Source organism: Clarias gariepinus, chromosome 23 (genome assembly GCF_024256425.1).
Source record: "Clarias gariepinus isolate MV-2021 ecotype Netherlands chromosome 23, CGAR_prim_01v2, whole genome shotgun sequence".
In the NCBI taxonomy this organism is placed as follows: Eukaryota; Metazoa; Chordata; class Actinopteri; order Siluriformes; family Clariidae; genus Clarias; species Clarias gariepinus.
In genome coordinates this window covers 16,783,621-16,796,314 of record NC_071122.1, presented here as the reverse complement: position 1 = coordinate 16,796,314, position 12,694 = coordinate 16,783,621, and the positions used below count along the sequence as shown (strand labels likewise).

General features: G+C 36.1%; 1 protein-coding gene across 9 annotated transcripts in view; it reads right to left on the bottom strand.

Annotated features, from left to right (window-relative positions):
* Positions 1–2,564: 2,564 nt before the first annotated feature.
* The window catches only part of plekha6 (pleckstrin homology domain containing, family A member 6), a 63,819-nt gene continuing 53,689 nt past the window's right edge, over positions 2,565–12,694 (bottom strand). For all 9 annotated transcript variants that reach the window (XM_053483610.1, XM_053483616.1, XM_053483611.1 and 6 more), the window contains 8 exons: positions 12,329–12,398; positions 11,913–12,007; positions 11,633–11,809; positions 10,712–10,861; positions 9,601–9,734; positions 8,518–8,660; positions 7,519–7,623; positions 2,565–4,532 (listed from right to left, as the gene is read on the bottom strand). In XM_053483610.1, coding sequence (XP_053339585.1) covers positions 7,529–7,623; positions 8,518–8,660; positions 9,601–9,734; positions 10,712–10,861; positions 11,633–11,809; positions 11,913–12,007; positions 12,329–12,398 — 864 coding nt within the window. In that variant the 3' untranslated portion in view covers positions 2,565–4,532; positions 7,519–7,528. The remainder of the gene's footprint in view (positions 4,533–7,518; positions 7,624–8,517; positions 8,661–9,600; positions 9,735–10,711; positions 10,862–11,632; positions 11,810–11,912; positions 12,008–12,328; positions 12,399–12,694) is intronic.

Below are 12,694 nucleotides of genomic sequence, written 5' to 3'. Positions count from 1 at the left end.
ATGCAGCATATTATTTTGCTTATTTTGCAGCATGACACTTAATTAATAAAGACAATACAGCATATTACTGTCAGTAACAAAACCAAAGAGTACAAAAAAATAGGATGTCGGAAACAACTAATTTATAGAAAGTTTGTGTTGAACTTATACAGTGGATATAAAAATTTTCGGGGTACATATAAATTTTTGGATTTTTCAAATTCTATTTTTTTTTCAAACTTTTATTTGTCACATACACAGTCAAGCACAGTACAATATGCAGTGAAAAGCTCATACGACCGCTAGTGACCTTAAAATATAAATTATCAGTAAAAAATAAATTAGGGGATGGAATAAGGATAGAAATATAATATAGAAAAACTTGCAGAAAAAAAAAAGCTGCAGAGATGGTTTTTAGCCATTTGCAGTTTTTGGTCACCCTATTATTGCTAGCACTCTTCAACAGAGAATGTGCAAAAGTGATCTTATAAGAAAAAAAAAACATGCAATGATTCAAAGTTTCCAATTAGTTTCCAGAGTTTCAGAGTTTAGCTGATTTTGAAGTTTTGCCAAGTTTCAAAATTACCATTAGAAACCACCTCCATAAGCACAAACTCTTAACAGGGATTGCATTAAACTTGCACCACTTTGAAAGCAACACACACACACACACACACACACACACACAATGCAGCATGTGAACATTACCGAAAGACCACTTTATACTGCTCAATTTATTTTTATATCAAATGACAGGGTCAGATTATCTGGCTAGTACCAAAAGTGGTGTGAGGAAGGACCACACAAATATATACACAAAACTAATATATGTGTGTGTGATGTAATAATGTTATCCTGAGCTGACAGAAACCAAATATCTAGGTTTCAAATGTCTAAAATTTTTTAATTATAAATCTGTGGGATGGTCAAATCCTGTCCACTCCACCTGCATTTTACACGCAATCCTGATGGGATTTCAACATTTATCTATGAAAAGGGAATTGTTTTTGCCACTAGCTGGAAATTAGTTTAGTTTTTTTGAGTGTTATGTTTTGAGTGTAATAGCTATACTGTATATAAGTGCAATTAAATCTAGCCAGCTAATACAAGAATATTGGAACTATAATGGCAATGTAAAGTTCTTTAAGTAGACTTGAATGCAGGGTGTAGAGTGGATTGCTTTTTGATCGCGCTTCATTTGAGTGCAGATCATAGACTCTCTTGTACAGTATATTCTAAAAGTGCCCTCTAGTGTTCGTTAGTGTACATCACATAACATTCCCTACTAAAGCTAAATGTAGAAGGCAACTCAACTAGATTTGCCACCTGACCTGGTTCCCAGAACTGTCCCTACAGTATTTTTCAATCAGCTCCCAAAAAAAATATGGCATTTCCCAGAACACATAACGTCATGTTGTTACAGTTTATCGCTGATTTTATAACACAGGTGGCAACCCTACCCAATTTAAGTTGTTTTTAAGGAGATATATAAATATAATATTTCAATCATATAAATCACTTGGCATCAAGACAAGCGTGGAATATGAATTATCCTGATTTCTGTTGCTCTTTAGAGTGTGAGCCATTGTTTAACCAAATCAAACATGTACTACCCAAGTACACAAAATCAAAAAATGTCCTATTTTTTTTAAATCTACTTTAACAACTGAAGAATCCCCCTCACCCCTGAAAAAAACAACAACTACACAATGATTACCAATCCTAAGCCGTGTACATTTTGTAAAGCCACTAATACAGCTATTTTCAATTATTGAAACCTCTTTTTTGTATGATGTCAGTAATAGAACCTAAACCTAATAGATCTAAACCATCTGAATATATTTTATCATAATTTATGCACAAAGTGGTTCATTAAAATAATTTAAATCATAATGTAATATACTGTTAGCAGATGTCACTGCAGATTATCAGTACTGTATTACTATCTTTTTTAATTAGTGAAACAAAATCAAGTGAACCTTTATGTAAATCAAATAAATTCATATTCCTAATCAAACAATATAGTAAACATCTCTCAGCTGTAATAAAAAAAAAAACCTTTCCATAATGTGCACACAACATTTTAAAAATGGTCAAACACACACAAAATCACTTTTAAATACATTCACTTTATTGCATGAGGGCATTTCTAAAGCAAGCATATTGACTGTATGGATTTGCATAGTTCAAGCATTTCTTCTGTATTTTACTCAAAGTAGCAACAGTAACTGTTAGGCAGATTATATTTGGTTTGAAAATATGTACAGAGACCAATGTTTAGTCCTTTGTCACCTTTTTTGCTACATTTTTATTCAAATATTGGATACCTCTGCTCTGGTTGTTTTTGTGATTTCCGATACATTTCGTCATGTTGCATAAAAAATAAAGTTCTTAAAATTTATCTTTAACCAAGGCGTCCAAAACAATGCTTCAGAGTAACAAAATAAAGATATGCCAGCCTTGAACCTGCCGTGAAAAAATGCAAAACACTCTTTAATTCTCTGTTAGAAATGTAGCCGAGCAGACTTCATCTTTTTCATTAAATCTCCATGTGCTTAGAAAAATACGTACTGCATTTGGATGACATTATTTGTCCCTTTCTTTAAAATAATAAAAATAGAACTTCTGTTTTTTGGACTTTCTTTTTTTTTTTGTTTGTTTGTTTCCTTTGTGAAACCGATGATCCAATTCCGGGTCATTAATCACGTTTATCTCTGTTCCTGTTATCAGATGGTTCTGTTATGTGCTGCATGTGCTAATGAGTTCAAAGGAGTAAGAGTAACAGAAAACCCCCATAAAACCGTGTGCACTCAAAAAGCAAACGGATTTGATTTAACTTCAGCCGTGACTGATCTTACTTAAAACGCACACACAGAGACGATGGCTTAATGACGTGTCTGATTTCACTGTCTTATGATGTCTTATGCTTAGGTACCAAAATGCACAAAAACAAAAAACAAAAACAAAAAAAACTAAAGACATACAGTTTGGCAAATTATTCTTTACTTTGCAATCCACTAAAATCTAGCTGCTTTTTTTCCTCTCCTTGTCAGTGATACAAAAATACTCTTTAATTTGTTGTCAAACAAGATCCATATTTACACAACAGATATGTTTGCCTAAGCATGAAAAGAAACGAAATACCCAATGGCACAGTGTTACACTACTGGGCTCCATATTCACAAGGGTTTTATGGGCTGTAATTTCACTTGTTTAACACGTCGAGATGCAAGCTGCTGTCGCTCTTCCCCTAAAACACACATTGTTTAACTAGCAGACTTACAATTCTAAGGGCACTTTTTTAAACAGGAAATCTAAAGCCTACTAATTATAATTAATTATAATCATTTTACACACACACACAGACATTTTACATTTTAGGTACCATGTATGGTAACTAAAATACTAGAAATAAAGCATTATAAAGATCCACATGGCTTTGATTACAAATTAAATTAATGTATTTAATATATTTATATATTTACCGTCTAGAGATATAGTACTGTATATGCTGAGTTAATTGACACATAAGGAACCTGTGGTATGAACAGAACTCAGATGGATTGTTGGTGCTTGGGATCCAGTGTTCCCATCAAGCCCTATTATTTAGCATAAAGTAAATAAAACTTTAAAAAACAAGGATTTATGGAGTCACAGTGAGTCTTGATCTCCTTTTACAAGGGGAAATAAAGATGAACGAAGGGAACGAAGTGCCCATGCAAGTGCTTCAAACCGAGATGCTTTCTTTTTTGACTTTTTGAATTTCATCTGTCTTCCACTTGAGCTCCGTTTTCACTGTAGACAGAATGCGACATCAGTCTATGGTCACTGGATGAGTCTGCTGTGGCAAGTGCTTGCAGCCTGAAATGCAGACTTAGACTCTAAGGATTTATGGAATTAGTCTTCAGTCTCTCTGTGGTCAAGTTCTGTACCTATGTGCTCATTTGGTCAACCTCTTCCTGGCGTTGCTCTGGGTCCTGCTACTTCCTGTCTGTATTCCAGGGCTCCCTTGTTCCACTTGCTGTAACACTGTATCTTGTTATTCGTCTCTGTTCCTGAGCAGTCGTTCTGTTTCTGACGTACTTGTGTCTTCATTTGCGTCTGGCCAGTCTTTTTTTCCCGATTAATATAACGTTCATTGCAGTCATTACAGAGTAGATAAGTTCTGTGTAAACAAACCTCGCTTTCTGGCTAGTTTGCAGCTTTCATTATGTTACAACATTGGTTGTTTCCACTGTACAGTCCTGCCATTAGGTCCTACATGGAAGGGCTTAGAAGAAGGAGAAAGATGTGACTGAGAGTTAGAGGAGCCCACCTTGAGCATGTTGCGTCATACATGTACAGATCTCTGTACTGCATCTTTGAGATTACACCCTGGAATCTCCACCTTCCAAACATTTTCTAGTCTTTCCTCCTTCTACTGTGTCAGTAACTGATAGATTAGAAACACAGTTTGGGGGGAGATGGGACAATATAAGTGACTTTTCACACGTCTTTTCTTTGCCGCTCTCAGAAGGGTCCATCGTCGAACTTGACAGCAGCCAGCGCGTGGGCTAAAATTAGTTAAAGAAAAAAGGAAAATGATTGGGAATTGTTTAGGAAACTGTTGTTAACAAAACATCAATTTACAGTTACTCATATTAACATTGTCATAGCATAAAAGACAGAAAATTCCTGAGAGGCAGCCATCACATTATTGTTAAAATTCTCAGCCATCACATTATTGTTTTATTCACAGAAAAGTATCTCTTTTAACCAAAAATGTATTAGTGATTTTGATTGCAGTGACTCGTGGTCCACTTTACACCATTGCAATTAGTTAAGCATGTGATAAAAGAGATTCATGGTTGGGGAAAACAATTATTTTAATGATTTTGTCATGATTAGAGTCAGACGGGCTCACTCACTCCCTCATCATCTATACAGGGTCGCCGGCGACTTGGAGAATATTGCAGGAGACGGGGTACACCCTGGGCAGTGTACCAATCCATTGCAGAGCACACATTTATACACTACAGTCAATTTGGAAACACTAATTAGGCTAATCTGCATTGTAGAAGTAAACTGGTGCACCAGGAAGAAACCCACAAAGCACAGGGAGAACATGCAAACTCCACACACACAAACCCGAGGTGGGAATCGAACCTGGAATCTGGGCATGCAAAGCAACAGTGCTAACCACTACACCACCTTGCTGCCGTTAGACAGGCTGTTTTGAGTATTTCAGAAACTGTTGGTCTCCTGGGATTTTCAGACACAACAGTCTCTAGGGTTTGTACAGAACGGCATAAAAACGAAAAAGATCCAGTGAGCAGCTGTGGTGAAAAAAAAGCATGGCCTCTAACAGAAAATTCATTTTTACACCTGCAAAACTGGAGGGCTTTTTTGTTTTGTTTTGTTCTTCAGACAATTCTGTGTACACTCTAGAGACAGGTGTGTGTGAAAATCCCAGCTTAACAGCAATTTCTAAAATACTCTAACAAGCATATCTGGCATCAACAACCATGCCACAATAATAGGCACTGCGGTCATATTATGCATAAATGAAATCTTCTGACGTGTATCTGCAGCCACATGATTGGTTGATTAAGCAAGTTCCTATTAAAGTGGCTGGTGAGAGTATATTGATTCATTTAAAGGACTGCCTTACTAAGCACATCTAAATTAGAAGTAATTGCTCAGGGCTAAGGCTTTAAGCTACTGCCTGGAAGGTTATGAGTTCACAAACTTTACATGAAAAATATGTTTACTGTTATCTAAATCGGACCTGTGTCTTATTTTCATTAAAATATGTGAGTGCATCTGTATGTGTATATATATATATATATATATATATATATATATATATAGTTGATTCATTATTTAAATTAACTTAATTCATTAATTCAATTCAATTAAACGTTGCTAATTATTTTGAGAGAAGCTCCACTTAAAATAAAAATGTAAGAGCAAAGCAAAGTCAAAACAAGCACTCTACCCCTGCATTCAAATCAGTGCATCAGAATACACAATCAAACCTTCACATACTGTACACACATCATGAACGTGAATATCATGGCTTTCAATTATTTTTTCGAAATAGTCTTCTCCTTAGGCAGAATGATTGTACAACATGCAACTTTAATAGAAGAAAACCCCAAGAATTTGAAGCACAATGTTTAATATATTTGGGGTTTTCTTATATTAACATATAGTCAAAATTCTATATAAATCATCAAATATACAAGGCTACATTACCTAGATTATTAATTCAGTGGTGCCGAAAGTTTTGACATATCTATTAATTTACTAAGCCCACAATGCCTCTTCATCCCTCAGTGATTATATCACTACAGTGTTGGTTTTCTGTGCCAACATCCAAAGAGTTTGTTTGATACCAACCATTGGTCTGATGGTCAACCATGTCTCCTGAAGCAACTTTAAAGCAACTGAACATTTCAAGAACAGTTCAAATAATTATACATACAGTAAGTACAGTACAAGTTATTGTACCCATACAGACACAGACTGTCACCATTGTGTAAGAAAAATTTGGTTTGGATATCCAGAAACAACAGGGGAAACACCAAGGGACAGGAATGTCAACTCCAAGCTGATTGGCTCTCAACACTGGGGCTGTTGTTCCAGAAAGAAACATCTTCTTCAAAATACACCATAAAAAAAAGAAAAGAAAAAAAGCATTCTGGAGGAAAGTTTTGACCCCAGGCATGCTTGGAGGAGTAAAGACGAGTCATTCCAATCCAAGAACCCTGTACTATCTGGTAAACATGGTGATAATAGTAAAAAAGGAGGGCTTGTTCTGAATTCTTCAGCAAAACCATAAAAAATAGCCAGATGCTCCAAAGTTGGACAAAATTAATGACCACAGAACACACAGTAAAGCATGTTGTGGAAATAATAAAGAAGATATTTAAGCTTTTGAAGCTTATTGATATTTTGTGAACCATGCTTAAAAGTCAGGTATACTGTATACTAGAAAAGCTAAATTGAATTGAACACTAACAATTCTAACAAACCAAAAAGAAATATTTACCAGAATTCTACCGGAACATTATTGATGGCTACCAAAAGCATCTGTAAAAACTAAAAGGACATTAAACAGGACATGAGCCGTATGTTTATTTTTGATCCAACATTAATTTCATAAAACAAATCAATTAAAACTTATGCACCAAATTCTTGTTTTTTGTTCTATCACAGCTGTATGGTGTACAATCATTCTGCCCAGAAAAAAAACAGTCCAAAAAAATTTATTCCAAGCCAAATATTGCTAGGAAATTCATATTTATGGTAACTGTAAGTGAAGGTCTGACTGCGGATTATCTTAATGAATAAGGTACTACATATAACCCAGAGTGTTTTCAATCAAACTGATTCTTGTAAAATAATAGGTATTTTACTAGAAATAGTTCTTTTGGCCTGCTGGAAAGTGCATGGGTTAGAGTGTTAAAGCAGTATTGGAGAACAGGGAATAAACGGGAAGGAGGGAAGTAAATAAAATAAAGTGTGAGGGGCATTTGTGCAGTGAGTGGAACTCACCTTCACACACTCACACCTTCATGATGTGGGAGGAGTCAGAGAAGCCAGGGGGAGGGAGAGGGGCAAGGTTGGTCGGGGAAGCAGGGGGGCTCTGGGTGATCTGGGCTGCAATGCAATGAAATGAAATGGTGGAAAAGTTCAAACACACACACAATAAATAAATAAATAAATAAATAGATGAATAAATAAATACATACATACATACATGAATAAATAAATAAATAAATAAATTATCCAAATGGGTTGTGGAACAAAAAAGTAGTCTGTCTTGTTATCACAAGGCTGACTGCTGCATGAAAAAACATGATATAAAAAGCTTCAGGAACTGAAAGAAAACTATGAATATTAAAGTGCTGGACCATACAGTCAGGACTTATGATGCTGCGAGATTCAGCATAAGTAAAAAAATTAATGGCCTCAAACTTATAATTACAGACATAAAACACATATTTGAAGTAAAACGGCTCAAATAAAAAAAAATATGCAGTGCTATGAGAAGCACTTCTCTCCACTTATTTCTCTGTGATAAGCTCTTATCATAATCTAACTGTAACCTAGTGATTTCTTAAATGGTCTTGCATGTACACATGATGTGTGTGTGTCTTGTTTATGAAAAAGAAACACTTATGAAACATTAAGCTCTTCACTTGTTTCGAATAGTATATTCAGTTTTGTATGGGTATAGACAGTACTTAAGAGCTGAGGTTACAATAACGGACATAAATTTTGTACAAAAAATATGCATTTGTACAAAATAATCTAATGAGTGGACATTAGGCCTTTATTATACACAATATATGTTTCCACATTTGTTTTATGTTGCAGTTAATTTTTTAGAGCACTGCTCTAAATGTCGTGTGCCACCTCAGCTCTGAAGTATGAGTTTTAAGACAGTGAGGGACAGTGAGAGTGGACAGGGTTGGTGAGTGGTAGGGTCAAACAGGGGTCAGAGGTCAGAGAGGGGTTGCCCAGGCTCCTCAGGACGACAGGCTTCCTCACCAGAGAGCAGGCGGGACCGGCGGGAGGCTTCAGCAGCCAAAGCACAGGAGATCTCAATGCGTTTCTCCTGTTCCTGCAGCTTCTGCTCAGGGTTAGCCTGGGTTTCTGCAGGGCCATCCAAAGCCGGGACAATATTCTGCAGGCTGGGGAGGCACACAGTAACATCCTTTATCAACATTGCCTATATGAAATTTGTTCCAATTGGGTCATCCTGTTTTTTTTCCATCTCAGCCAGTAGGTATGTTCCAGTCTCCTCCTTCTCATAAATTAGTGTTTTGTTGTCTACTCATCTATTCACATGACTAAACTTGACTAAACTAAAAAAAGAAATTACACTTGCAGTGCAATTCAATACATAAAAAGTTATCAGGTCAAGCGATTCAAGTTTTGTTCACATCAAACATCAGAATGTAAAAAGTGTGTAAATAAGAGGTAAAGTGTGATTTCTGTGACTTTGAGGCAAAACATTGAGTAAGCAACAGTTCGGCAGTCAGATGATGTGATATGCTTTGACTCATGAGCTGTTCATTTCTTTTCTCCATACCTTTCTATTTCTATCCTTATGGATAATGGAATTAACAGTTAATTTCCTCTTTTATAAATGTTCCAAACTGTTGTATTAAACTTTGGTCAATGGTTTTGCTATCTCTTTGATTGATTTATTGCATGGGCACCTCTTTGGACCTTATGTTTAGAGTTTGAGTATGAAGTGCCACCAAATCCAAACATAACACTCCACTGAAGAAGCACCACTGCAGCTCTTGATGTATATCAGCATGATGTTATGCTTCTACTGTACATGACTAGCTGATTTGATAACTCCATAAATGACCACGTGTCCAGATTTTTGTTAAAACACATGGGTGGGGAGTGTATACTCATTTATTTCCAGCCTCCAAAGAGGATTGGACATTATATGCAGAGTTATACTGCTACTTTGAGAAACCAAACCATACCCATCTAGGAATGATGACTTAATGACATAAAATCGCACAACTAAATCTAACATTAGTTAACCTACAATGCTCAAAATCATTGCTCTACAGAATGCCTGAGTTTAAGAAATTAAAAGCAGTAACCTACTTTGATTTGGCAATGAGTGTCTTTATCCGTTCCACCTTCTTCTGTTTCTCCTTCTCCTCCTCTGGGCTGAGCGGTGTGCTAGGTTCAATGTCCAAATAACGCTCTGGAATTACCACTTTGTCTGGGGCAGACAGCTAAAAAAAAGGTTAAAAATGTATATATACCTCACCTTTACTGTTGAAATAGCACAATCTAAACCAGGTATGTTCATCTGGGACTGTAATTTAGTGTTTTTAAATAAGTGCTATTCAAGTTGAGAAGTTGAGCATCCCCCACTCCATATCAAAAACATACAAAAGACCCATGTTAACGTTGGTCATTCACTAGGCACAACTCACTATTAATATTTAATAATTAAATAACTTTAGTCTGACCTATATCAAAATTGAGGTGGATATACAGTAAGTACATTACAATAAGTCTTGGTCGTTACAAATTTTCCTGCTCTGCACACATTTACAGTAAAGTTTTTCACCAAGAACGCGAGTAGAAATTTTACAACCCTTGTTCAGTGTGAAAAAAACCTTCCAAAGTTCAGCTTAGTGTTATATAAAGATTCTACAGGCACTCTAAGCAAAATGTAGTACAATTTATGTAAATTAGGGCTCAAACAACAAATCGATTCAATCGATAAAAATCGATTACTAAAAGTGTTGGCAACAAATTACATAATCGATTCGTTGTCTATGTTTTTTGTTAGTCCATTTTTATTTTATTTTATTATTAGTGTAACAGCTCATGGAGCAACATGTTTGTGTACTTTCTAAAATACAAACACAAAAAATACACTGCAACTTACCAACTGTAAGACACCAATGCGAATTAGCCCAGTGGGCCTGCAGAAGCTTCATATGAGTGCACTTTTGCACAGACCGAGGGTTGTACTTTCATTCCAGGTGAAAAACTTACAAAGACCAAGATCTGTTGTACTTTTTTGGGGGAAAAATCCGAACCACTCCTTTAAGTATTTCTTAATTTCTTACTTCTATATACTTCTATTACTATCACTAACACTACCACTACTGCTACTACTACTACTGCTACCAATAATAATAGTAATTGATTCACTGATTGAGGAAGCCTGACTTAAGCTCACCAAAGCTTAATTTACCTCTCTGCCGATATCCAGATCATAATTCTCCGGCTCCACTTGTCTCCGTAAACGGGCTATTTCTTCTCTTGGAGACTCCATGCCTTCCCCTCTTATAGCTGTCTCCAAGTGCTTTATGTCCACTTCGTGGGCAGTCAGTCTTCTCCTCACCTACAAGGAAACAAATAAGGCTTTCTCATTCATTCATTGTCTATACCTTTTTATTCTGTACACAGGGTGGCTGGAGCCCTGAAGCCTATCTCAGAGGGGGCAATCCATCCACCTGGAGGGGCAATCCATCCCAAAGTACATGCACTTACACTCACACATACAATAAGGGCAATTTGCCTAATCTGCATGCCTTTGGACTGTGGAAGGAAACCGGTGTATGCAGAGGAAACCCACCAAGCGGAGGAGGAGAATCTGCAAACACTATGCACATGGACCAGAGGCAGGAATCGAACCCAGACCCTGGGGTGCATGGTGACGGTGCGAATCACTGAGCCACCATACCACCCAAATAAAACTCCCGTGTAATAAAGTAACTGTGTCTTTCTGTTGAACAACTATTTGCCAGAATATACTTTATATAAATAAAACATTGCTTAAGGCACCAAAGTAATAAATATATATTTATCAAGCTTCAAGAGTATACCATTAATACTGGCATCATTACATACTACTACAAAAACATATCAAACAACCCAGATAACCAAATACTTCGATGAATAATAATAAATATATTATCATATAAATATAAATAATATAAATATAAATCATAAACATTTTCTGTAGAAATGCAATAACAGTGCTGATGCTGTTAAATCTAAAAAATCCCTCACTAATTAAAAATATTTTTACTGAGTTATATGTGACTTGATGCTTAGCAAACCATTGTCAGTGTACAGGGAAGATAAATGTAGAATGTACAAAGATGCTAACCACTCTATAGTTGACAGAAGGTTTGAGGGCATCCAAGTTCTGGTTGTTGGACAGATTAAGGCTGCGTCTCTTGTCTCTGACTGAACTGCTCTGGTTTCGACGTATCCTCTCGTTCTGTTCCTCCACACTCATCTTAGACTTTGCTTCTGCCGCGAATACAGCACTCTTCGGCCTCTCCTAGAAATGAAGAATTAAAACAATCACATTTCATGTCATGTTAACGTTTAAGGCAGTTTTCAGAAATTTGTAGAATTTGTTTTTTTTTTTATCAAAGACCTACCCTGGAGATGTGACCATTAGGCATTTTCCCATTTCTCTTATGAACACCATCTTTCTCATCCATGGGAGATTTGGTCCTGGGTGGGACAATACCAACTGCAGACAAAGGAATGTATGTTTTATGTTAGCATTTTTGCCTTTTATATATTTACATAAAATGGCATATATTCCCTCATACGAGTTATTTATTTTATTCATAAATAATATACTACTAAAATACTACTCTACTTAAAAAAGATATATGATTATAAAGATATTATACTTTACTTATACTTTACTATACTTTATGTAGGTCTGAACTCAGTAATGACCGAGTAATGTTCTTGGAAGAACAAAAAACACTGCACAACTTTAGATACAGAAGTAAACTGGATACATTCGGAATAAAGATTCTCTGAGGACTCTGTCCTCACCTACCTTTATTGCCTTGTCTGTCTTGCTCCAAGTCATACTCATTGGTCTTTTCCTCTAATGAAGTGTAGTTGTGCTGGACAAAAAAACAGAATCAAGGAACCCATTTATGAACAAAAGAAGCCCAAAACACAAATGTGGTTACCTGGTCTTCTCAGAATAGTCCAAATACTAAAACTTTGCATGAAGCAGGGACATGATAATTACTGTAGCGGGAATTGAGTTGATGAATAAAAGTATCTAACTGGTTGGAAAAGTGGCACTATAGCAAGAGGAGGAACAGCTATGGTACTTTTAATTTCTCTGGCGAGGATAAAGGGACTACTGAAGGTGAAGCAAAGATCAATGAATGCATGAAATGACAAAAAGAGC